Source organism: Vidua macroura, chromosome 10 (assembly GCF_024509145.1).
Source record: "Vidua macroura isolate BioBank_ID:100142 chromosome 10, ASM2450914v1, whole genome shotgun sequence".
Lineage (NCBI taxonomy): Eukaryota > Metazoa > Chordata > Aves > Passeriformes > Viduidae > Vidua > Vidua macroura.
In genome coordinates, this window is record NC_071580.1 from 23427768 (window position 1) to 23455592 (window position 27825).

The following is a 27825-nucleotide window of genomic DNA, read 5'->3' on the forward strand; positions in this document are numbered from 1 at the left end:
CTGGCCCTCTCCTCCCTTCCCACTTCACAGATACTCATTCTGAGGGACAAACTCTTTCCTAAGGTCACTATCAGAATAATATTTTAATGTTTAATTGACATTTAACAGAGCAATAATGGTTAAAAAAAGTTAACTAGATAACAACTAACTTCAGCAAATGTAACATTAAATTCAGAAAGCGGTAGCTAATGAATACAACGCGGTTACCCTGTCATGTGTGATTAAAAGGACCTAATTTTCCATTTAAATTGGTCCCATTATCAACTCTCTTTGGGACCCTCCAATATTTGCAGCGGACAAAAGGTGCCTGTACTTCCATTTTCACCTGAATCAGCAGTGTGAAGTGAATCTCCTGACAAGCTCTGTCTCATTTCATGCTGGCACAGGAGCTGGGAATGAGCAAGCTGGGCTAGTTCCAGTGGGACTGCCTCGGGAGCTGGGTTTGTTTTCCTTCTAAAGCCCTGCTTCCCCTGCTCTGGACAGAGCAGAGCCCAGGGCAGCCCAGGAAAGGCAGTGGGAAGCTCTGAACATCACTGTGCAGCTGCTGTCACTGTGCTGTGCCCAGAGGGATGCACACAGACCCTGTCCAGCCTCCACCAGTGCTCCAGGGACAGCACAGACATCAGGGGACAGACACACACGGGCTGTTTCAAGCACACCTACAGATACTGCTCTTGCAGGTGTGTCCTCTGTTTGATGGAACAGGCCTGCATTAAAAAGTCATGGCTCTGGATATCTCAGAAGGAACCATAAATGTTTAAAATTAAAAGTAAATAAGATTGCAGTAAATGCACTGTTCAGTCCAGACTGTATGCCTCAAATGATACAGAGAATGCAAGTACATTACACTAACAAGAAAGGCTTCTTAAGAAGGTAATATCAAGAGTAATCCACCATGTAAATTGGCATAAAAGTAAATTAAATTAATCCTTTAAGGTTCAATAACAAAGCAGTATGATTTATCAATTTAATTTAGTCAAAATTATTCTTTTTACATGGCTAAAGAGAAAAGTAATTCATTAAAAGTGTTCCTAATCTGTTCAATTCAGCTGAAGTACAACTTACTGGACTTTAGATGAGACTTTGAGACGTCGTACGCCTGCAGTCGGAAACTGTCTGGAGTTGATGTATGAGACCTTTTGGAGGGCTTGATTTATATTCTCAACGTCATCTCCTTCCATGACAAGGACTGACTGGGAAGGATTGAAGTGATACTAGGAGAAGTACAAATAATTAGTATTTAAGGGACCAGGTACAGAGTACAAAATAATATATATTTTTAAGGAATGTTGCATGGATGTAAGTTAAAAATTTAATGATTTAAGAAAAAAACCTCAGTAGCTATCATTGGCTGAATCCACATGTTGTTCTCTATAACATGTACTTGTATCAGTCACCTAAATGACTACTGTTTTAATTAATTTTGCAGTAAATTAATCCAGATTTGCTGTTCTTTTCCCAGCCTTATCAACCTTGCTGATACAATTTCTGCAGCAATTTGCAATGCTATTTATTTTTGAACTCCGTAGAGGTTCAAAACCTTAACTTACCACCATGATTATTATTTCAAGGTAATCTTTTTAGGTTAAACACATTCCCTGTATAAAAGCATTGCCTTTTGAGCCAGCCTAGCATGCAGAAGCATATTTTGGCTGCTTTCTGTTGTGGTTTTATCCTGGGCTACCTTTCTGAGATATATTTCAACATGAATGAACAAAACAGTTACAACATTTGCCTCTTACATCTTCATTAATGTCAGACATACTAAAGGGGACTCTCCATCCTGTCTGATGATCAATAAGGGTGTCATGATTTAAGATGGAGCTGCTGACTTGGGCCAGCAAACCCTGCAAAGTCACTGCCTGCTCTTGTAGCCCCAAGCCTTCTCTACTCCATTGCACTGAACACAGATCAGTCTTGCTGACCAAAAACCTTGTCACTGTTGTGACATAACCAATGACTGATTTTTCCCTTCATCATAATTAATCCTAATTCCATGTTTTATCTGTTAATTGGTTCAGTAAACCATCTGCATTGCCGAGGAAAGCAGCGTCACCCACTTGACATTGTACCCTACTGTTGCCAGCACAGAACAAAAATGCACCTTTCTCTCCTGGATAGGCTTACCCCAAAGCTGGGCATTGATTATGTGAAGATGTTCTGTTAAAATACAGACAGTGGCTGCCTACACTTCCTTACAGCCAGAAAGGTTAAAAAGCAAAACACATCAAATAGATTGCGAAAAACAGGAGGAAGCACAGCGTCCTTTGTCAAACAGAACATGGAGGACTAGGTTTAAAGCTTGTGCAGGAAGGTCATAACACACTGAAGGGTATTTTTTAACAAAGAGGAGGACTAACATGAATCCTAGCCTGCATATACTTCTTTTTCCTCTCTTTAAGCTAGCAACAGTAGAGAATAATATTAGCAAAAGCAGACTCTATCTAGCCAGTTAATAGCTCAGCCACCAGAACAGCTGGAACACTGCCAAAGGTACTGGAGAAAGGCCCAGTCTGAGCCATTTTTGTCTTTCTCATTAAAAAAAAGCTAAAAATAGCAACAGTTTAGACAGTTGTCTCAGAGAGCTGTTACAGATATCGAAAATTAGGTTGCAGCCTAAAACCAGCCCAACACTATGGTGTCAGAAACTGCTGCTACACTGCTCTTTCTTAGGTAGTTAAAGAGTGAATCTCCACGGTCCAAAGTGCCCAAAACACCTTCCAGTATCAGTCTGCCAACACTGAATCTGCAGAGCACCACATAAACAGCCCCACAGAACCCATCGTCTGTGCAGCTGTCACACATGCCTGTCTGGGATCAGGTGTGCTTGTTTTTGACACCACAGAGCACCTTTCAATCTCATTTTCTCTTCAAGGTCAGGCAACTGTTCTGCTTTCACCTGAGCTCCCTTCTGTCAGCCCCCCAAAGAAACCTTTCCACAATCTCTCTCTGGTTGCTCCATTCATTTTTGCCTCCTGCTATTGCTCTCACTGTTGTCTTGCTGAGGCAGTAAAAGCAACATCAGTAACTTAAAAAACACCACTGTGCCTCATCTGTATTTCAGAAAATGAAGATGTTTTGAAGGTTTGCAACAGCATGAAAAGGCAGAAAATGATCCCTTGTCTTCCTTTTTTCCTCTGCACTCCCAGTACAGTGAGGAAGCCAGTCACAGATGCTGGAGCAGCAGTGGGTGGTAGAAAAGGGATTTTCCCAAGCCCATGAAACAGGGGTGACTCAAATATTGTCAGGTTTCAAAGGACAACAAGAGGGGAGGAATTACTATACTTTAAAGCACCATGGACAAAGTGTACAGTGCTTTAATTAATTGACAATCCCAGCAAAGAACTTACTATTAGGCATACACTCGTGGGTTCCAGAAATCCCTACCTCCTCCTTGTATGCACTGCCTTGTAAAACAGCTTTAACTGACCCCTGTGTCCTGTTGCTGTGAGAAGCAGCAATGTGAAAATCTTAATGATGTCCTTGGTAGGATGATAAAATAATTCTTTGGGGTCTTTCCTCATATGTAAAAGTGCTAGCAAAATTCCTCCTTACCTTTGCACTTTCAGTTTTCATTTTTACACTTGTTTTCACAAAATGTGCCAGTTGTACTACACCACTGCAGCCTATCATCACCCAGATAGGCATTTGGGCACATTTCAGGTCAATCTGTACAACAGAGTGTTTGGCTAATAAAATGCTGTCCATGGCACTCTGCATGTTCCAGATGAAATGTTACAGCACCATCCTCCTCCCTTCTGAAAATGCCATAACAAAACACCCCTGTTCAGTTTCCCAGGACACATTGTCTGCACCCAAAGGAACTTCCTGGGCTGGAACAGAAGCTCAGCTCATTTGGAAGCGGTATTTGTGTGCCAGGAAACAGCTTCACAAATTCATTTACACTGTCACCAAATAATGGTGTCAGTAAAGGAAAACTGACAATGCAGCTTATCTGAGCATTAGAATAGCCAAGATCCTACATATGTATCCAAAGAACAGAATTCCAGAATTATCCAAATGAATGCAAAACCATCTAGACACTAGGTCAACTGAAACAGGATTTCCCTGTCTGTTGTTCTCCATTCTTAGAAAAAGCTCCACATTACCAGTAGTCATATGCATAATGAAGATGGATAATGACTTATATTCAAATCTAAAAATTTAATTTCTTGACTTTAGGGCTTTTTGTGTTCAATTTTCAGGTACCATAAAGTTTTCCTCTTTGAACACACTGATTTTTAGAATGCTATTGCATTATGACTTATGTATTCCACTGCTTTAAAGCTACTTGAGATCAAAATTCAATAAATCTTTGGAATCATGTCTATTTCTGTAAAGGTAACAAAATAAGCATGAAAACACAACCTGGTAATTCATACAGACTCTGAAATATCAGCAGCGCCTTACTTTCTGATCATCTAGCTCTGCAATAATGGAAACATTTTTCTTTGCAGTGTCACAGCTCTTTTACTGTTCTGTTTTTCCTTTGCATGATTTTATGGGAAATTACATTGCTTCTGAGAGTACATTTGCACTGTGTGTACTATACCTTGGGCTCTCCATTTCATAAATCAGATCTAAATTTTTATCAAAGATGATGTCAGTTCATCCCTCACCTTTATTCCTTGGCCAAGACTCTCAAGAGAATTAATATCGAGACCTTCCTTGCAGGCCTGCAAACAGGAAATCACTTTCTGACTCTCAATTTTCCCTGGCCGTATTGTCAGACTGGCCAGGCTGCCATGGAAATACTGAGCAAACCTGGGCTTGGTGACTTCACCTCCTGCAAAAAAGAGGATGCAAAATTGTTATTGGTACCAACTCACAAACTGCATATGTAATAAATCACTTAGTGTTTTAACATGTTTAAAGAATCTCTATCCAGCTCAGTCAAGTGTATTTGAGAACTCCTTTATTGTGGTGCAGTGCAATGTCTTTGTGGGTTGTTGGTTGGTGTCTGGTAGCAGGCTGTCTTTAAGATTCTTGATTTTCCAGGATTGTATTCAGGTGTTTATAAAGCTGAGATGGCGAGCCCAGAGATGAAGCATGGCTTTGCACATGTATACAAGGAAGCAGGTGATTTTTAAAAATGACCTTACACAAGTACTCAAACACTAATTTAATAAATGTTAAAGTCCAATATTTATTAATAAAAAAACAGTATTTGCAAGTGTTCCATGACAAGATCAACTCCCCTACCTTTGTCCTCCCAAGAACACAGTACCAGATGAGCTGAGAGTGGTGGCTCTGTGTATACAAACTGCCACACTCCCTGGGCTGTGTTTGAGGACATGCTGGGAATTCCAGCAGTGAGCAGGGACCTGTGCACAGCCCCTCTCTGAGAGGCTGGGAGTGCCATCCCTGACCCAAGGTGCATCATTTGGTGTCAGATCTGGTCCTGTCACTCTGTGTTGCACCAGGCCCTGCAGACAGCTCGGTTTGGTTTCACTCTAGGCAGCTCCAAAGGAAGAGTGATCTTTAGGAGCTGTCAATAAAACGTGATTACAGACTGCCTGCTCTAGAGATCATGGCATCTCAATTACTCTTGGGACACTTAGTGATTTACTCATCCTCCTTTAGGAGAATTTTTAGAGCTTGTCTTTCCTGCAGTGTTATCTCTCACAGTGGATGTGAATTACTGCCTACTTCGAGCCTGGGAGGACCAAGGAAGCCACACAGCAGCGAGCCAGGCAGACTAATTGGATTAGCAGTTGATAAGCTGTTGATAAGGTGTTGTAATTGGTAGATAACTCATCTCTACAGTGTTTGTAGCTTTAGTGTCAAACAACTTGTTTTTGGCAGGCAAGATAGCTCAAACTTGAACTTTAACTTGTGTGTGGATTGGAGCTTGATAGGGATGAAGTGGTGGATTTTCTTTAGGCTGCTGTTGTTACCTAAAAGCCTGAAAACCCTCACTTCCAGTCTCTGCAGGATGAGCATTATGAAGAAGACTCGAGCTATTTTATGTAGTGAAGAAAATACACACTCGTGTACTGGCAAGGAAGGGGTGTCCAAGCAGACTGTTTCTGCAGAGAAGTAGGAAGAGTTTTTGTTTGTTTGTTTGAGGTTTTGTTTGTTTGTTTGTTTTGTGGTTTTGTTTTGTTTCGGTTTTTTAACATTATAGCATAAACTGCCCCTCTTTTTCTTACCCCAAAGGAAGGTTCCCAAGGGGAGATATTCTTGTCCACTCTCATTCATTTGTCCATTACAGAGGAAATTTCCTCAGGGCAGAATTTTGAGGTTTTTTTGAGATTTGAGATTTCCTAGAAACTTTCATGTATACAACAGCTAAAGTTTAGCCTTTCTGATACTTACCAAGACAATTATTTGGTAATTATTTGGTAAATCAATAGTGCATTATGGGGACATTGGCTTTTCAGCCAAAATACTGTTATATTTATCTGCTTACATTGTCTTTAAAAGTACACATACAGCAGTAATGTAACTGGACAGATAAAGGTATGCTGAATTAAAAATAAAAAAGTAAACATCTCATTAAAAGGAGACAAAATAATTTAAGAGCTTACAGAAGAAGAAGGAATCACATTTTGTTTGAAGCCTCACATTCTTGTATCACTACAGAATTGTGAAGACAGCAAGTTCAAAGGCTAAAATACCAACGCTAATCCTGGAGCTTTGAAATGTAGAAAGTCTGCCAGTAGGTCTTAATAATTCTGAGGAGATGCAAAGTAAGAAGTAAGCTCAGATCTGTGAATGTATTTAAATGTGAAATACACTCATTAAAATGTATATAAAAGATCAGACAAGAAGCCAGAACAAAGAACTCAGTGCTGTGTCTTTGCCTGACAGAAACAAGCAGAATGAACCAAAGCATCCATGAACAGATACTGGTTGTTCTTCCACTTTGGACTAGTTCTTCTCTCGTATTCTTGACACAGCACTTACAATTACATTGCTAGCTCGTTAGCAGTGGTGCAGTATTTGCCTATAAATCATTAAATACGCAGGGTATTCAAGCCACACTTACATGTGCCCAAGCCACACTTAAGAAATGGTGGTGAATAAGGAGGTATTACTTACTATCTTGGAGATGTATAATTCTTGTTTAAAGTCATCTGTCCAGCCACCAACATAAAAGCACGGAAGGCAATATGAGTGTTTCCAGGAATAAGGTTTTAAAAGACTTTGAAAATACAGGCACTACAAAAACATTGAGCATTTAAAGAACAAGGCTTACACACCCTCTTCACAGGAATAAGGAGGTGTTTGTGCAGGTGCAGAGATCAAGACTGGCCTGTGAAGGAGGTGATGTAATCTTTGCTTGGGAGAGGCATTCAACTGTTATTTAAACAAAAATCTCCAAGTATTTAAAGAAACTGTGAGTGAAAAACAGCTGGGAGTAGCCAGTGTCATACTTTGTGAGTAGAGAAAAACTGCAGAACCATGGCCATGGCAATGACAGGGTGATCCAGGCTGAGACAATGCATGTGAACAACTAAGAGCAGACTCTGCAGGGACATGGAGGGATGAGGCACTCTGTCCCCAGCCCCAAGATAAATACAGCTGTACCTAATCTATTCTTGAGAATATTGCCTGAGATTTCTAAACTCTTCGGTAGACAGAGGCTCCCCAAGCAATCCCCTCCATCGACCACTGACCCTTGAGGTGGACGTTTATTCCCAACTGGAAACGTGAGCAGTCAAAATACATCTGTATCATTTTCCTTTGCCAGGCCAAACATGGACTTCTCTTTACATCTTCTACCTAACACTGCAGACTATGAACATCCCTGTTGCTCTTCCTGGAACTTATCTTGGTGAAGTACTAACCCTACTGTAGTGTTCTTGTCACTGTATGTGTAAAAGAGGATGTGCCTCTTCATCCAGGGCACTGAGAACACCAGTTTTTAATCACATGACAAAACAAAAACACTTAAAAGGAGAACACTGTCTTATACCAGATTGCTAAATAAGCCTTCCATAAGCAACTTTTACCAGTGTTAAAGACAAAATTATATACCTGCCAATTCTGAACTTGAAGGTGAACAGAAGTCATTATATCTGACTCTTCTTACAGTTGCTTGTAAATGCAGCATGCTGTCATTTGATATTCTTCTGTCTCAGCATTTCAGGATCTTCTCAGCTCAGTGGGATATGTTAGCTGCTGATGTTCCCATCGCCAGTAATTATTAGATTGCAAATGGACAAAATCAAATGCGATAAAACTGGGAAGCAAAACCCAAAACTCTCACTAAAATTAAAGGAATCACCTAAAGCCAGTTTCCTACAAATCCTGCTCTCTAGCTTTGAAAAAATGTTTCATTCATATTTGGGTCAACTGTATTGGTGTGTGAAAGCTGTTTCCTTCTGCTTCTGCAATCTGATATTCTTTGAGTATTTGACTTCAGCTTCGCAGTGGGTGGAAATTTAGCCCAGGATGGCCAATCTCCAAATCCTAGTCACTCTAAAATTCTGAGCTCCCAAGACTAAATGAGTATAAATATATTTAATTCAGAATGAACATGATAATTCCATTGCATGTTTAAGCACAATGGATAACTACCTAATGCTGATAGTAACATTTTACAGAATATTATCCAAATTCTTCTAAATACTGATTTTTCAAATAGGGATCCTTTGACCCTGAGCAGGATTCATTTCATGCTCCCCATGCAGCTGACAGGCAGCTCAGAGTCAGTGGCTTCATTGGGCAGGAGGATGCTCAGTTCCACTGCCTGGACTTGACTCAGCACTGACGTTACCACCTGCTAAGAAACAACTGAGAAAAGACATGAGCTGCTCCTAAGAGCCCTTACTGCTTTAAGGCACTTTGAGCTCTTGGTTCTGGCACCAAACAACACTAAGCAACAACACTAAACAACAACCTTTTTGGGATAATGAAGACCTAAATAGATTACACAAACAAGGAAGTGGAGCTCCAGTGACGATGGTCAAGTATATGCAAATTTGTAATAGCTCTTTAACACAGCAACTCCAGTTTCTCTTCAGAGCTCAGGATAACCAGTTAATTTGGATTGCCTCAGATAGGTTCATGAGACTTCTTTGCTATCAGGATCTTTTTGCCCTTTCCTACAAGTGAAACACTGCTCAGATGCAGCTCATCTCCAAGAAGATGTTGGTAAGTTCTGAGAGAATGCAAAAACCATGTTGTATATTGTGTTTCACTCAGCACTATGTTTATTGATTGCTATGGATTAATATGCTTTGGATGCTAATTCTTGGGGGATGGTTAAGTAGTTAAGGCTGATGAATGATAGGGCCAAGAGAGGAAAACAGAACCTTCCCTGCTGTCAGGGAATTAAGTTAATGTCTGTAAGACAAAAAAGTCTGAAATTACACTATGGTTTAGTCATCAACTATTCTTACTACAATTCCTTCCATTAAAAATGTTTGAAGCTACTGATTTTTTTCTCTTCCTTAAATGTAAATGTTGTGGTTGCCATCACAGTTGTGAGGGAACACAGGGTTGTTCAGATCTTGCTGATAAAATTGTGCATTGCTTTTAACACCTGACCCAGCACACACCAACACTCCTGAAGTCTGGCAGATACAGGAGGATGGATGGTGGCTTTTGGCATTAATTCAACTCTTGTAAAGGGAAGATGGTGTCAACAGACTGTGGAGGTATCCAGAGGAACTGTGACATCGTAATTATTCACTATAATACTGTTCACTCCTTAGTCATTGTCAAAGTAGCATGCATCATACCTTTCACTTGCTAAAATAACAACTGTTTTCTGGACTGAGATTCTTCTGTGCTGGTTCTGATCTCTTTTGCTGCTGGAAATATCTAGATAACTAGAGCTATCAGGGTATGCTGACGGGTAGTGTCCCATGATATTAGGTGCAGCCTAGAGGCATCTCCTACACTGGGGCCAGGGGTGTTCCCCTCCCACCAGAAGCCTAAAAGCCTCTGAGCCCTTGTGAGCGTTGGGTCCCTCCTGTGCCATTCACTGCTAGGGCTGAGCTCACAGCAAGCCCAGCAGAGGGCACAGCCAGGGACAGACTCACCCAGCAGCACATGCAGGAGACCCCACAGACCCCTGAGTGGGGAGTGATCACGCTGCCAATGAAAGCCAGACTTTACAATATCAGTTCTTAGCACAGACATAAATAGGCACAGGCACAGTTACAGCCGCTGCCTGAAATTTCAAACACACCAGATCAAATGCAGAAGAGGAACCTACTTAATTTTAGCTGAGTATGTTGCAGATGTCTGTCTGTCTTGGGGGCAGTTCAGTGGGGATGACTCCTTGTACACATGGAGGAAAACAAATATTTTTTTATAAACAGCTGAAGACTGCCAGATGAACAACAATTTAGAGGGGTTAAGAACTGTTACCTGGCAATCACCTCTCGCTGCAGCCACAGATATCAGATATCTGCTAGATATAACATTATATCTGTTAGATATAGCACTGGGGAGTCCAGGGGGAACTGAAGAGTCCCAGGGTTTGGACTTCATGAGGTTAAAATGCATTCATTAAAGAAGCAGAGCCTGTTTCCATGACACGTTTATTTTTCATTTTGCGTTGAGTTCATATAAAGTGTGACAGAATTTGATTAGCATTGAATTTTGCAGTTGTTGGTTTGACTACACAGATGTAAAGTGCTGTTTGCCTTTCTTACCAATCTCCAAAGAACAATCATGCATGTCAAAACAAGTGACTTTATTGAGCTTACAGATTTTGCAGGCTTTTTGCCCTATCCTAATAATGAGCAAGTAATTATCAAGGCAGTCAAATCACAATGATGTTCTCATGGGAAATGGTGAAATCAAGAGAATTTCCAACTGAGATGCAATTTTTTAAAGATATTCTAGACTCTGGTTATACTGAGCCAGATAATTAAAGAGCAATTGAGTATTTAGGGTTCCAGCATAAAGATTGAATGAATCTGGGAGCAGGCACAAGACATTCTGGCTCTGAAGTCCTCAGGTCCAAGCCTCCAAATTTATCCCATCTTTTTATTATGGCAGTTTAGGGAGCTGGGTTTAATTCCCTGACAAGTAGATTGGCTGTAAAACAGGATGAAACTTAACACAGATTTCAGGAGTAGCCTCAATTAGTGACATGACATTTTTTATTCCCAGAGTGCCTCAGCACAGAAAAGTTTTAGTGGGGTTTTCTATATCACTCAGATAAAAATTAATCATAAATTGGTCATCAAACATGTCCCATGTTAAGTCTGCCCCTGCTCTGGGTGGATATCATAACCCAACAACCTCACTCAAACAGCTTTAGGCTTTAAAGCTTTATCTGAAGTAGGACAAGTTCAGAGAACACTAAGGGCTCCCTGCTCCTACATGTCCAAATGCCAACTGATCTCTGTGCAATGCATCCTTAAACCCAAAGTGGGTATAACTTATACTATTGAAGATGATTTTTCTCAGGATAATAAAAACACTATACAATTTTTCACAATTAAGCCAATAGATAAATGTTGCTCAAAAAACCTATATCCCTATTCTCCAAAAACTATTTTTGTACTGGTAAGTAGTTCTCCCTGCAGAAATTTAGTCAAATGGGGCATATATCTAGAGTAACAGATTTGAATGCAAATTCAGCTCTCCAGGAAAACACCCTCCTAAACTAAACCTTCCACATGTGTTTGTATTTCTATTACAGCTGAAACTTAGCAAAGGTCTGAGAAGTGCACTGAAATCTGCCCCATCTTTCTCTGGATGAGAAGGACAATGCAGCAAGAGCACTGCTGTACCCATGGAGGCATTGGGACACAGATATCATCTCACTATGCTATCTGCCCTGGTGCTCTTGCATTAAGGTATGCTTGTACCACTCCTCTGAGGTGTCAGGTTCCTGCAAGCTATGTTAGCTCCCTTAGCCTGATCCAGTGGTGTTGGATGCACAGTAGGGAATCTTTATCTGTTGAATACCTTAATTTCTGGAGGAAGTCCAAGGTTGAGTGATACAGGCTGCTGCTACACTGCCCACACTGGCTCTCCTTTTTCTGACCCCTCTCCAACTTTTAATTCTTATGTGCTTCTTGCCTTGAATCATTAGTCAGTTCTCTGACTGCACTGGATGATTTCTGTGTCAGCTGAGGGCTGGCATGTGAGGATAATAAGGTTATTCTACAGAAAGGCTTTATAGAAAACCTGATCTTTCCAGCACAGGAAAGAGGGAAATGACAATAGAATACAAAAGAAAAATACAATAGAAAACAGCAATTCCTTAGAAAACAGGACCTACAATAGCCTTCTGCTCTATCTATGATAATAAAGTAGCTGTTGACAGGCTTCTCCTAAATATCCACTCTATGCAGTGTCCAGCAGTATTGCACTGTGAAGCTCCAGCACTGCTGAAGGGGTGGCACTGATAGAAACAGTGAATTACAGCCATGGTAAGCTACAGCATAACCTTGTGACAAGTCATTCACTTATGTCACTACTTTCCTGACAGATCTTTAAGAGCCATACACAAACTCCTAGCCTCCCAAAATGCCTTGTATGAACTCAAGACCTTATCTTTTCAGAGATACCATGAGGAAGTCTATCTTCTGCCAAAAAATTATCAGACTACCAAATCACATAACTTGCTTCCTTCCTCTGTCTGCTTTTGCCTGGAATGTATAGCAATAAAGGGATCAGAGTGGGAACCTATAAATCTTGGTTTAATGGAAGAAGTTGCTCACTCTGTAAAAGGGTCCATTTGCTATGTCCTCAGATAAACTGAATCAGAAATAATGAACTCAGAGGAGAACTTCATGGGGTGAGCTCTTGTAAAGTGTGCCCCAGGATAAGCTAACAATTCGTTTACATTGCTCAGGAGAATGAAACAGGATGTTAAAACCTAAAAGGGGGAATAAGAACAGAAAATCAGGAATTCTGATTCTGTTCTTGCTGTGATGCAGATTTTTTTATGTGACCCATGGAAAAATCATCTACTGCACTTCATCCTCACAGAGTATGGGTGACTCTCCCACCTCACTGCACCTTTTTATTATTTGAAAAGATCTTGAGACTCTTAAGGCAAAAGGGCAAATCTTCAAGTATTTTTATGCTAAAGAAGAAAAAAAGTAGTAATGAGAAGCTTGGGGAGTTCTATCCCAATGGACCATGTCTGCTTTAATACCCATTCAGGGAAGAAGGGGTTCAGACACAGGGCTACTTCCCTCCTGTCCTCTCTCTAGGAGGCAGATGTGCAAGCAAGTCAATTTTGTCCTTCAGATGCTCTGAGAGAGTAATTCTGCCTGAAAATTTCTTTCACCATTAAAGAAATAGCTGCACTTTGGCCTTAAATAACCTGACCTACATCAAAATCACATCCTTGACAATCATCAGTGAGACCAGTGTTGTGAACAAAATTTTAAAGATGTTAAGATTAAGTTATATAATTAACCTAGTGTACCCGCAGAGAAAGCTGTCAAACTTCACGAGGGTACAGAAAGGGCTAATTCCAGGAACAGCTGCACCAGGTGTTTGTTCCTGCCCTCACTAGGAGCCCAGTTTGCTTAGCTCTGTGGTCAGCCTTACCTTTTCCCAGGCCTCATGTCACTGAAATCCCAGCTAAGGAGTAAGTTGGGAGTTGCCATGCATGAAGGTTGGCACTTTGCTGTGTTTAGGTGCTACCTGTCATTGCTCCTGGGTGACATGTAGCCAAACCAACACTTCAGCTTAAAGATAATGCTTAAACTCCTACCCTCTAATAAGCCACCCCCACTCAAGTGTAGCAGTACTTAACATCAACTGCACAAAAAAGAATTCACTCGAGGCTAACCATTGTGAAGGACCCTAAATCAATGAGGTAGCTCTGCTTAGATCTTCCTTTTAGTAAGATCCCTGAAGAAAGAATCAAGGGTTTTAGATTAAAAAAGGAAAATTTTACCACAATAACATACAGTATGCCTAATTTTTAGTACATCAAGTTCATATTGATTATGCCAGAACAAATCATGCAGCTTTCCTCATGTGCAGAGTCATTAGAACTGGGAACCATTCCCCAGGCTTGGTTTTAAGTAATTGGGCCATTTCCTGGGCTGCAGTAAACTTGATCCAGTGCCTGACAGACCCTAGGAAGGGTCTTTTCCATCACTTTTAAAGGCTGGCTTTCTGCTCTTTAAACCATCTTCACTCCCTGCTTGTCTCCAAGAATCTACCCTTCAGGAAGACTAATTTTCCCTACTTTTTGGAGAGTCCTAGCACTCAACTCACATTATTTAAAGAAATTTTGCACAAAATCAGGAACAAACAAATTAGGCAAGATTTTTACATTTCCAGGGAAAGGGTAAAGATGTAGGAGAGATTTGCTTATGCCACAGACAAACCATGTGAGCACACCATAGGCTAAAGTTTGAATTTGTCACATAAGCCTGAGGAATTGCACATTCAGTTTGTTTTCATGTTATGGTCAGGAGAACAGCACTGATGTTAAACTGCTCTTATATTTCACTTGAGCAGCTGAAGGTAGAAATAAAAAACAACCTAACTTTTCATAATGAATGCTATAAACAAGGCTATGAAAGTCAGAAAACAGTTACTCAGGCATTGAAATATTAATAATAGGCAATACTAATCTTAAAGAAAAGAATTTTCCATGTCCAAGATTCCTTCAGGCTGTAACTCTGAGAAAGACAAGGAGGAGGTGCAGGCATGGTGCTTGCTGCAGAGCCCCAGGATGAGGACAGGTGTAAGTGATGGAAAGATCAGGGCTCAAGGAGTCACTTGTATCCCAGAGGACACTCAGGCTCCTAAAGAAGCAGCAGAACAATTCCCAGTTTCCAGACCACAGCTAAACATTTTCATCTACAAGAGGGTAAATCCCTCATTGCAGTAGCAGATTTTCCTATTAGTGCTAACAGAGCAAATTGCAATTTTTGGTCTTGATTTTTCACTGTCCTCTAAATGCATTCCTCTTGCTCCCTGCCAGTCCTTCAGCTGCCCCACAGCCACGATGACTTTTGGCTGTCAGCAAATCAGAGTCAGTGTGCAAAGAAAAAAGGAATGTTATTTCTTCTGATTCATTTACTTGTCTGAGATTGTTTTTCAAATAATTTGACTTTGACAAACGGATGCTGTGTACTCAGAACTGTAAAGTGGTTTAGTAAAGACAGGAAAGAAGGTCTTGCCCTTTCTGAAGGAAGAGGTAAGAGCAGTGTTCCTTTCTGCCAGTGCTTTGATGAAAAGAAAGGAAGTAGTCTTAGCAAACCAGAGCTGGAAATTCTTCATATCCTCTTTACAAGGAGACTCCTAAATGGCTTATGACACCAAAATCACCATATATTTTACTGAAATAAACCACAGAATGTTGTAAAGCAGCTTTATAATGTGAAAATGTAGAGGTTTAGACTATTGTTACTGGCTGAAATGTATTAGCTTAAGTAGACTTAGTAACAGTTTCACAGAAAGTATTTATAGTTAAAATAGTTATTTGATAGAGCCCCCTTTTCTTGAAATATACAAACTTTGAAAATTATTGCTTTGACTAGAATAGATTGGTTTTCTATGTTAATTAATTACTGTTTCATAGACTGAAATACAGTGCTTAATCTTATTAACAAGGTGACTTTCCACACCATTCATTTAAAATAGTTTGAGGTGATCAAAACAAATGTACCAAATGATAAGCTTTGTCAAAAGCAGTACCTTGAAATCTTGTTTCACACAACCATTAGAAGTTTATCTTTTTGCCTGACACGTGATAGTTTATCAGAATCTTCAGCACACTGTATTACTAAATTTTAGCATTTTCATGAGGTGGAAAATTTGTTTCTACTTTTGAGGAGCTCAAATTCTCTCACTATGAAAAGAGCAATAACATAATATTGCAGTGAATACTAATGGCAGCTATAGGTATGATTTCAGTAGTTTAAATCAGGTGTTTCACCAAAAAGGAAGAAGAATCTTTACCTGAATGGTTATTAATTAAGCCATCAAATTATCCCAGGCAAAAATAAAAATGTTTGAAAACAATTGCCACTTTTTATTTTTTTAACAGCTTAAATATGAAATATAGTCTGTGGCCTGAATGTATTGGGAGCCTATGTGAGCCTAATTCCTTCTCTTCCCAATTTGAGACAAGGAGACAGAGGTGCAAAGGGAGCAAGATTATTGTTGTTGTTCTCAGCTGCCTTGGGGGCAGATGAACCCCACGGATGCAGGCCTGTGGCAAAGCTGGCACAGCTTTTGCTTGGGCAGGGCTTGTTCCACAGATGCCCAAACTGCTCCACAGGCCCCCCGGACGTGGCACTTGCAGCATTATTAACGTGAGATCCAGGTGAGGGCTGAAGGGAGTGGATTCCCAGCAATACCAAGACTTCTAGGAAAAAAACCCCAAAACACTAAAGATTGCTTTTAGAAAGTAACAAAAGCACTGAGTGTGGATGAAAGAAGATAAGGGGCAGATGTAATACAAATAATGCACAAAAACATTTATGTTGACCTATGCAGAAGAACCTTGTATAAATATGAAGTAAGGGATTAAAATGAATATTTTTTTAGCACAACTACAGAGAAAGGGTGATTTTTCAGAAGGCAGTACTCCATGATTATTCACAGCCTCTATGGCATTTGCTCATGTCTGGAAAGAACTAAATTTATAAATGACATTTACATTTCCTAACTCTGGAACTTTGATCTAAAAGTACTGCACCAATATTGCATAACAAAAAAATGAACACAAGCAAACACCAGCTAGACAAGAAACAGTCTATACTTTTCCAAGTATATGGGATTAGTGCAATGCTGACCCGTTTATCACCCCTCCAATAATTATCAATATTGTCAACTTACAAAATTTTGTTTTTAGAGTTAGTGCAGCTTCATTCTGCATGTTGTCATCAAAGTAAAGATTAGATCTTTACCCCACTCATAATCTAACAGCTGAATTCGCTTCGAGTACTATTTCCACTGAACAGCCCTGCCACGCATAAGATGTCCAAATTTTGCAAATAAGCAGAGATTAAATTGGTAAACAAGGTGATAATGGAGAAAGTGAGACTACATGAAAGAGTGGGGAAGAGGCACAATCTATGTTAAAGCATTTTTTTCCTAATTATAGTTTCCTTCAATTCATACTTTAAGTGGAAAAAAGACAGTGTAAATAGAAAATCAACATGGAAGGGTAATGGAGACAACTTTACAAAAACAGACAAGCAGAGAAAAAGAAGTACTTCAGGTATAAGACAGAGAACAGAGAAAGAAATTGGTGTTAAGGATCAGGTAAAAAGAATGAGAATTGGATTATAAAGGGTAGAAAACAGAGAAAGGTAATATTTAAGCAAATGTCCATATGGCTCAGGGGTTTGGACTTTTGGATTTATTTTACTCACACTTTTACCACTGGTGTACAACAGGGTGAATCAAGTAAATTACTGGAATTGCTGGTGAGATACATCCAATGTGAAGGGCCCAGGACTGGGCCATGAGTTGTAAAAGAAATCTAAGGCAGGGACTGAAAAGATATAGCTGGAGTTCTTTAATACCTAGATAGTTTGCTTAAGGCTGGAGAACAAAAGAAACAATTAAAAGAAGTGAAGACAAAAGATAAAGAAGACAATCTTTCACACTGAATAGACAAACTGTACCCAGTATTTCTTCAGGTGACAAAAATGCAAAGCCAATGTTAATGTCCTGTCCATTTTATCCTTGGACTTGATTCATTAACAACTCTGGATTTACACCTGATTTAATACCATCAATCTTTTAGCAGTTCATTGCCTATACAATCAGCGAGACAAGCAAGATTCTTTCTTGGCCTAAACTCCTGATAGTGTTGTCTGTTAGCTGGTGTGATTTTACCTTGCCAGCAAGCCCCTACTGTGAGCTGCATGGCGATGTGGGAGGGGTGGATGGGCCAGTCGTTGGTCACCAGGTACGGCTCGTACGTTGTCCCGTCCATGTACAGCGTCACCACGGGGAACTCCACGTTGACCACGTAGTAGTGCCACTCCTTGTCACAGATCTGGGACACACAGGAAAGTACTAGTTAGCTCTTACAGTGACTGGTTTTTATATCCCATATGGTTTTAAAATTGTGTTTCCAAATTTCACTTATGGGAAATAATGTTACTGTAATTTCTACGTCTCTAGCATTAATGAAAGCCAAAACAATGTTGATAAATAATCATATATAAAGATTATATATTATATATTTATATATTTATAATATTAATTCATATTAATAAATAATATGAATTAATATTATATATTTATATATTATCTTATATAAAGATAAAATATCTATAATATAAATATATATTTGCAAAATATATGTGATAAATAGAGGATTCTTAAAACACACTCTGAAAACAAGACATGGATAGAAAATAGGAAAATCAGACAATTTGGTATTTAATCTGTATTTTCACATTTCCTAATACATAATTGTCTTAGGTTGCAAATGCAAGATGTGGCTGGGGGTATGTATTCTATTGCCATCTGTCAGAGCTGGGACACTTCTCTGCTGTTCACTGGGCAGTTTTTTCTTTATCTCTCCCACAACCAATCCTCCCTCCAGATCTCTGCTGTCCATGGCCAGTGAGTGTCCCTGCATGGCTGAGAAAATTCCATCATCCCATGGGGAGATGCTCTGCCCAGGGGAGGAGCCAAGCATTCCTACCTGGATACAATCTGAGATTTTGGGACACCACAGCAGCCTTTGCCCACTGCATTCCCAGAGGAGCAGCTTTCTGCCCCACTGCATTCCCAGAGGAGCAGCTTTCTTCCCCACTGCATTCCCAGAGGAAGCCCAGGCCCATCTCCAGCAGCCCTGGAGCTTCAGAGGAAAACTCCACCCTTCTACAGGATTACTGCTTCAACAAAAACACACCTATAGGAGGACTGTAGCCACCATTTAATGGGACTGATGCCACCACCCTGACCCACAGGCTGTCAGGTCAGATTCTGACTCTGTCAGTGTTGTTTTGTATTACTGCATGTTTATTTTTATTTTTTCCTAATAAAGAACTGTTATTCCTATTCCCCTATCTTTGCCTGGGAGCCCCTTAATTTCAAAATTATAATAATTCAGAGGGAGGGGGTTTACATTTTCCATTTCAAGAGAGGCTCCTGCCTTCCTTAGCAGACAGACATCTGTCTTTTCAAACCAAGACAATAATATTAGTTTCTTAATGCTTGTATCTGGTGTTGAAAACAGAATACTTCATGTAAGATACACAGAGGATGTACTGGCATAGTTACTGAGCATCCCTATTAGGTTCAGATCAAGAAAATGTACAGCCCTTAGTCACTGGACTGATGAGTTATTACCACTGATTGCCATTATTAACTTATCCCATCAGTACTCAGAAAGTCCTGTGCAACCTGCCAGGACCTTGACAATGCTAAAAGGACCTGGGCCATGCTCTGTGCAACACAGAGGGACCAGCAATCTACAGGTTTGGGCAGGGAACTCACCTCTTTTCCACCCTTCATCTTTGGGCCTTGAGATTTTTCCCAGATGGTGGGAAAATGAGGATCTTTATGATTTCACTGGTACCCAGCAGCTTTGAAAAGCAACGGCCACAGTTGCTTTTCAGGATGACAACATTAGTGTCAAATCACATATGAATTTCTGAGCTGGACAAGCAGGGATTACTGCAGGATGGCCAAATTCAGCTTTAGTTAGAAATGCACAGCTGAATGAACCCATGCCTCTAGAGACAGAAGTCTGGTGTGCAAATATCAATGTCTGCCCAATTATTTTCTTCTGTTGTATCTTTCAATTAAAAAGTTCAAAGGAATAAATCACAGCAAACTGGTAGGATGAATGCGATGTTTTAAAAACAAAAGCATAGTTACAACAATGGTACTTTTAGTTCTGGGGAGATAGTTGTTTTGATGCATTAAGAAATGGAAGTGCTTGAATGCAGATATGCTTGCTATTTCACAGAAGTAAGCAGAAAGTGATGTTTAAACATAACACTTTGTCCTTGGCCAGGTGAAGTGCTATCTGGGGCAATATCTGCCCTTGGAAAGCAAAAGCTAATGTTTGTTCCAGAAGACATTTCAACAAGAACTAAATTACTTCTATTTCAAACGGATACATTTATTACTGCAGACATTGTAGCTCCACAGCGAGAGATAAATGCAGCAGGGGCTGCTGGAGGGAGCCTTCCTTTTGTAAGCAGCAGATAGCACAAATGTTTTCTGAAGGTTAAATGAACTGAAACCAAAATTGAAAGTAAATAAATTGGAAGACTGAAGACGTTATTGAACAAACACCAACCACCAACAGTATTATGCAGCCCTGCCTTTCAAGGAAAAACAGCTTGCCAAGCCCCTTGCCTCATTAGCATGTGAAGCATCACAGCCACATGCAGCTGGCGTTTCATAGAAAACAAAACCTGGTTTTGAGAGACCTTGCATGGCCAAATCTACAGGATGAATACCTGGGACTTTGTGGAGAACTGTTCCACACTGTTTCTGTTTTGCAACCCTGAACTGCATCATGTGGGATGCCCCAGGTGCACCCCAATGAGTGAGTAATCCTCATGTTTAACTAAAGCAAGGACACTTTGATAGAGCAAACCAAAACATTTTGGGGCATGACACACACCAAGAGCAGAATAATGTGTAGCCAGTGTAACTACTCCATTAGGCAGTTACATTTTTCAAAGAAAATGCTTCCTGAAAACACAACATTTCATAAATTCCACAATTCAAGGCTCCTGCAGCTGGACTCAAGTGCTTCTAAGAAAAATACAGAAAATACAGATTGTCCAACTGTGGATGCCCACACAAAGTACTCAGTAGCTTTTATTTTTTCTTATACATTCTGAAACATAAGGTAATGCAGGTGCAGACAGCTTGGTGACGTCCTCAAATCCTCACTTACCTGCATTTCCTTAAATTTTAACACATAAACACATCAAGCGCTGTTTTGAATGATGAGACTTACAGTCTCAGCTCGGTTGCTCCTGAGATTTAAACAGCACTTGTTGGTTATCTTAATTGTCACCCAATTTCAATTCTGCTTAGGGACACATACACATGTCCATTCCTCTAAACCATCTTTCAGTACCTGTACTGGGCCCCAGTGTAAAAACAAATATTCTACACGGAAGCAAAAAATTACTTCCAAACTCTGGATTTGATCCAGAGTTCCAAACTCTGGATTTGATCACGGGATCATCCCCGTGATTCAGCAGCAGGTAGTACTTCATGGCTGGCCATTTCACAAGCAACAAAATAATATATAATTGTGGTGTGTAATTTGTTATGCTGTTGTTTCAGACACCTTCTTTGCCTTCTTAACACAGGAAGCCAGTTTTTTCCTTGCATGTATTTCACTGTGGCAATGGAATGCAATATGAAGCAGTGAAGCCAGGAAAAGAAAATTATAAAACCTACTACACTGGTAAATAAAGAAATTTTAATACTGTCAAGTTGGAAATTTATTTTTAAAATCTGATTTATAAAGCTATCATAATGAGATAAAATCACAGATGAGTGAGTTGGGCTTTCCAAAACTGCTGGCTGGCTTGGTCTAATTACTCTATCATGCCAGTCTGCCTCTAAAATGTATTAATCAAATCACAGTGAATGAAACAGCCTGAAGTCCTAGTGCTGATTACAAGCCATTGCATTGGAATATGCTTTTATGAAATAGCTGAAAACAGCCTCCATATAAATCTTACAGAGTATGTGACCTAGGCTCTTGGCACCTTCTAATGAAAAATGTCAGATTTTTGTGCTTTATATTGCAATACTCAGGAAAAGACTGAAACCAAAGTTCTTGGTCTGAGAAGCATGTGGTGCTTGGAATCAGACATTGGTGGTCTGCACGATGCCCCATTTTTCAGCTTTCTCCAGCTGCCAGGCCTCGCATGCACCTGGGAGAATCTGCAATTTCCAGCTCTTGGAGCCTCCCTCGGGCTGAGGAAGTGCTCTCAGAACATACTCAAACACCCTCAACAAAAGCAGAAAGAAGGAAAGGAAAGCAAAGAAAGCGTTCTGCTCACTGCAAATAGCACCACTTACTGCAGCTATGAGACAAAAATCCTTCTGCCTGAGTGGTCTGAATGTAATATATGTTATGGAACAATTCGTGCTTATGTAAAATATATATATGTAATAAATGGTGCTTGTACAAAAAAAAATCTTTAAGTTTTAAACCACAAGCCGCAGCCGGGGAAAGATTGCGAAAGCACAGATGGCAGCAAGCAGAAAGACCTCATTTACAAACGACAAAGCGTGGCTCTGTGTGGAGATGGGCCCTTTCCTGGACCATCCAGGAGACACCCAGCGATGAATACACGGGAGATATCATAGATATCATAGCATAGTCACAGTCGTCAGGAACACGCATCTCGATACCAGGTTCCCCTAACTCAACATCAGCATTCATCGCTTCCCAGAAACAGCTTTGTCCAGCTCAGCACAAAGAAAAATAGACCCATGAATACGTGAAGCAAAGAGAAGAATAGGAGAACCTCTGCCTCAGGTGGAAAAAAACTGTATCAAAACTGGCTGGACAGAGACAGCATTGATGAACAGAGGGGATCCGATGCGGCAGAGGTCGGATCAGTGTTCACCCAGCGCCGATCCCGGGCTCGGCACTGTCCTTTTGGTTGTGGCTATCTAAGAGCGAATCTCGGTCACGAAATAAAAATCTATTTTATTAATTATTAATGCGGCTCGATCATTTTTGCCTATAACATGAACCACTCATTCAGTTGACAAAAGTGGTCAGACTGAACCACTTGTTTGAAGAAAGCATCTTAACCTCCATCCTTAGCCATAATTTATTAGAGCACATTTCAAACACTGTGCCTGCTTTGGGACCCTGAATACAAGGAGCATTTCGATAAACTGGAGTGAATTCAGTGGAGAACCAGCAGAAGTGCCAGCTCTGGCCACATGAGGAGAGGCTGGGAGAACTGGGCTTGTTTGGCCTTGAGGGAAAAACAGCAGCCCTGCAGTGCCAAGGAAGAAGTGACCATGGACAAGCTTTTCAAAGTGGACAACTCTGCATTTTTATATCCCCTCAGTAAAGAAGGCAAAAAATGCAGGGATTCTTAATGGCATTAGCATTATTCCCTCAGCCACAGTCCCCTGGTCAACCCTCCTGCCTTGTTCTGGAAGCAGACAAATGCTTTGTGGGTCTGCTTCAAAGCCTGGCCCCCATTACCCCAGTTCAGAGCACTGAAAATAGATGACAATTGGATGGGGAGAAGGGTATTGATTTCAGTTTAAAAAACACCACATTTTTCTCTCCATCTCTAAAAAAATCCTTCTGAAAGAGCTTTTTAAAAATTTACAAGGTTTGGAATTGCTCTTTTTCTGTTGCTTCCAATAATTTTGCTAGGTTTCTAATATATTTTTAAATATTTATAAATATTTTTATTATGTATTTTGATCATATTTTAATAGTATTGAGAGAAAACACTGCGCTGCTTACAAATAGGAAGCTAAAAGGAATGTTCTAAGAAACTGTTTCACTAAACTTCGAATCAGGAACTAAGGAGTAGGGCCCCACAACAAGGAAGCCTAAAAAAATAAAAATTTGGAATTGGTTGGCAGTGGATTTCATAAAAAATTGAAGAAGTTACGTATATTTGCAATTATTCAGAGAAAGATGTGTATTTACATATGTAAATCTTAAAAGATTAAGCATTTTAGGCAGCTGAGTCATTCTGCCTGAGATTAGTGAGTTTTGCATGAAGGCAAAGGCAGAAGTGAGCACAGAGAGCCTTTCTCCTCTCCCACTCTGGGATAAACCATGGTTGTCCCAGAAATGGGATCTTTAAAGATATTGAATGAGTTTTTATCTGGTACTTTAGAATCTCATTTATTATCCTAATTGTTTTCCTAATGTCAGTTCTCATCCACAGATGTCTGCAATTAAGGCATGTTAGTTTCAAAGAAGAAAAGGAGATACCTTGGGGCATTGCTGTTGCTATGACTGTTGCTTCCTTTTGATTTCTTCTAATAAATCTCTGCTTCAAATTTCAGTAGCTGAGCTACCTGCAAGGCTGATTAAGTGGTATAGGAACAAAAGTTACACAGTTGACTTTTTGAGCTCTTTTTCTCATTGTCTATAAACACTTCCGATTTCTTTCTTTCCTTTTTTTTTTTTTTTTTTTTTTTTAATTATCCCTACACCACCAGGAACAGAAGAAAACACTGCTAAAAATATCCTGGTGTAGATCTCAAGTGTGTAATTCAGTATGCAGATATTCAGTGTGAAGGATGGCACTGCTTGACTGGGGGTATCTGGGTTACCTGGTGCCTTTCTGTTTTCTAATACAATGAACAAAAATCTGTTTCTGCTATGAATGTGTGGTTTTATGGTAAAAGTCTGCTTTTGTGGGAATCAACAGATATGCACTAGAAATTGGCTTTGTGCTACAGCATGTCTGTCAGCATATTCATTTTGGGGAAGAGCTTTTGGAAATAAACAAAAGTGAAGTGTGAACACTGACTAATCAAATCCATTCAGTCACGTGAATTGTTGTATCTTGTAGCATTATTTATTCTGGCTCAGTAATAGACTCCTCATTAGGAAATATTTACCACATGTGTTGGCTTTACTCAACCTCAGCATTGCTTCCCTGGAAATGATTAAAACATCTCTGGGAAAGGGTTTGATATCCCTGATCACTAACTGAAGGTGTGCAGATTGGTCTCCAATATCTCCACAAACTCTTCAGAAAACTTTAAATGAAGCTCTAAAATATTCATATTATGTACCAGGGCTTTTTTTGAAGGTACTCTGTGTTTCGTGTTCTACATCTATCCTTCAGCAGCTCCTTCCCACGACATCTTTTCCCCCATCTGTCAAATCAATACACCTTGTCTCTGCAGTGCCAATAGATACAGTATGGAAGTAGTAATTAAGTCAGGATGGAAGGAAAATACCCTGCATATGGGAAGGAGGCATTGATATACACTCCCACAGTTAAATTTACAGGTGATACACTGCAAAGCACCATCATAATCTACCAAAGCTGTCACAGCTGGTCTGTGGCTAAGCAATTCAGTTATAAATAAGAAACCCAGCCCAGTTCCATAAACTGGACCCTGGGTTGACACACAGGGACTTCACCCAATCCCACTCCATCCTAAGCTGCAGACATGTCACTGGTCAGAGTACTGCGAGGTGTTGAGACCAGTGAGCGTTTTAGACCAGGGTGTTTCAAACCCTCCGTATAAAGTGAAAGAATAAAGTGCACTGCATTGCCACATGTTCAGCTGAAGAGTGGGTCTTCTCTGTCTCCAACCACTGACTCCACATAACACGGTAAGAATACTGCTGAGCATGAAACCTCCACATCAGTCTTGTAGCTTGAACTTCAGCCTGCACAGTCCTGCTCAAAAGTGATCCCAGAGTCTCCCTGAGTAAGCTGCAGAATTCTGACAGCTGGTGGCTGGCAGTGAAGGAAAAACCCAACCAGCCAGACTGCTTCTTTATAGCTATGGATGCTCCCGCAGGAAATGCCTTGTATTTTATCAGAAATTCTTCTTTACTTTTTAGTGACAAATAGAAGTAATTATTTTTTCCCTCCTCAGCCCATTTCCCCTCCATGTCCATTCAAATGATTGCAGAAGGAGGAGTAAGCACCTAAAACAGGTGAGTCTGTGTTTAGCACCAGACTTCCAGATCTAAGACATGTTTTGGTCTTTGATTTTCCGGTGATTAAAAACCTGAATCTTGCAGAACTCTGCACTATATTTTATTTTGCAGTTGACTGACACAGCCAATGTCTTTCATCTCAGAAACAAGGTGAACACAGACAGTGCAAGTCACCCTGTAGCAATTGGGGCAAATTTCTTGTTACTGTGAGTTAATTTTACTCTGTGTCGTTATTTGTGTGTCATTCTTGGTGTAAAAGAGCTAAGTATACAAATCTGACTGTGAGTTTTCCAAGATTTATTATGTGGTTTGTCTGAGCTCCCTACCCCATATGCTGGAGAGAGGATGTTAATTGTGGCACTGACCTCACTGATAACCAGTCTCTTCCCTCCCAGTGCTGCTGGAATTCTGCCAGGCAGAGCAGATCACTGCCTTGCACCTCACCATCCCCTGCCCCTTCTGGAATCATAACAGCCACTCTAGTATTCTAGCACTTAATGAAGCCAGCTTCAATCCAACCACACATGACATTTGAGTCCTCTGCAAATGAACCTTCAGTGTGTAAAAACAGAAAGGATTTAAGAACACTCAGGGTAAACCTCTATTCACTAACTGTAGAAAAAGAAAGGATGGGGAACAAAATAATAACCAAAGACATCTCTTAGTTTCTGTTGTGGTTTGAGAAGTGAAGTTTCTCAGGAAGTTAAGGTCAAACCAATCAGTAGTCAGGTTTGGATATTGGCACGTGGAGTGACCACTGAAGGCATGGACACGCCTCTGAGAACACAGCGGGTTAAAAGCAAGAACTGCCAGGGGAACTCTCTCTTTGGTTCCGGTCAGAGTGCAGTGCAGACCTGCCCTGCCCAGCCACGGGCTGGGTGCGGGAGGGGAAGCCATGTGGCCTGAGGGAGGTAGGCCAGTGTGTGAAGGGACTGGAACCGGGCCAGCTCCTGCAGACAGAAAAGTAGAGAGAAACTGAGATGTCTTTGTTTCCCCGCCACCCCCACCCCCCCCCCCCCCGCCCCCGAGCGAAAGAGACAGAGAGCCTTAAGGCACCTGGAATTTGCCAGCAGAGGAGAAGGAGAAGCAGGGAGGGGAAGGTGCCCAGCGTGGGAATTGGAGTTCTGGGCAGAGATTTCAGCTGTCTGGGGAGTCTGAGACTTTTAACCCTTTTCCGGGAAAAAGAAAGCTTTGCAAAATGCTACTCCTCCTTGATTTGAAAGAGAAGAGAGACAGTCTGGGACCTGAGATGTTAGAAGAAGAAATCCTAGGTGGGAGGAGATGATGGAGTAATTTTTGGCTGGACTTTTCTTGTATAACCATAGACTGAACCAGTTTCTCTTGCAACAGAGACTGCATTTTTAGGGGGATGCGATGGTGAGCCAAGAGACCTGCTTCAGCAACTACCAGCACAGGAGAGGAGTGAACAGAGAAAAGCTGAAGAGGGTGTGGTGATGCCCTCTGTCTTCAGGAAGAAGATCTCTGTTCTCGAGACCCTCGGCCCCAGGGGGAAATGGGGGGGACTGTGGTCCCAAGATGAGAAGCTGAACTGTTGTCTCTTTTGGTCCTTGGCAAAGCATCCTTAAAGGAGCCCTATGGGCAGTCTGTCCATGCATGGTGGTGAGAGCACTGTGACATGGAAAGGAGAGTGTCACACTGGCAGATTTTCTCAGGGCAGTGCCATGTGTGACATGAAAACACAGGAGGTGACAACTGTGTTCCCTGGGGGTCTATGGTGCAAGAGAGACTTCTCTCTCCTTTGAAGGACTGAGTATTGATTATCTGAAGGGTGATGACTTGATTAAAAGTCCAAGCTGTGTCTCACTGTGGTTTGTTGGAGTTTGGGTGGAGGGAGGAGGAATGTTTTGGAAGGTTTTCATTCTAGACTTAGCGTGTGTCTTTTGTCATAGTAGTAGCTTAATAAAGTTCTTTCTCCTCTATTTCTGAGCTTGGGCCTGCTCTGCTCTGTTCCTGATCACATCTCACAGCATTTATTTGGGGAAGGTGCATTTTCATAGGGGCGCTGGCATTGCACCAGCATCAAACCGTGACAGTTTCTTATTCTGCGGTCCCCTGATGAGATCTTGCATGACCACAGTGCTGGCCCTTTTCCATCAGAAACCACTCTCTGTGGAATTTATCTGGCTGTTCACCTGCACAGATTCGTCTCCTGTCTTACTCTTAGAAGAGACTTGACAACTCTGTCTCATACCAGAACACTTTTACATTACTCTGAGATGGAGAGATGATAAAAACAATTCATCGGTGCAGTCCTTTACAGCTTTTAGTGGTACATATATACATAC

General features: G+C 40.7%; 1 protein-coding gene across 2 annotated transcripts in view; it reads right to left on the reverse strand.

The window, feature by feature from the left end:
• Window positions 1-27825, reverse strand: part of CLSTN2 (calsyntenin 2) — a 322525-nt gene that overhangs the window by 9999 nt on the left and 284701 nt on the right. For both annotated transcript variants that reach the window (XM_053985975.1, XM_053985976.1), the window contains exons 9-11: window positions 17743-17905; window positions 4620-4786; window positions 1066-1214 (exon numbers count right to left, since the gene is read on the reverse strand). In XM_053985975.1, coding sequence (XP_053841950.1) covers window positions 1066-1214; window positions 4620-4786; window positions 17743-17905 — 479 coding nt within the window. The remainder of the gene's footprint in view (window positions 1-1065; window positions 1215-4619; window positions 4787-17742; window positions 17906-27825) is intronic.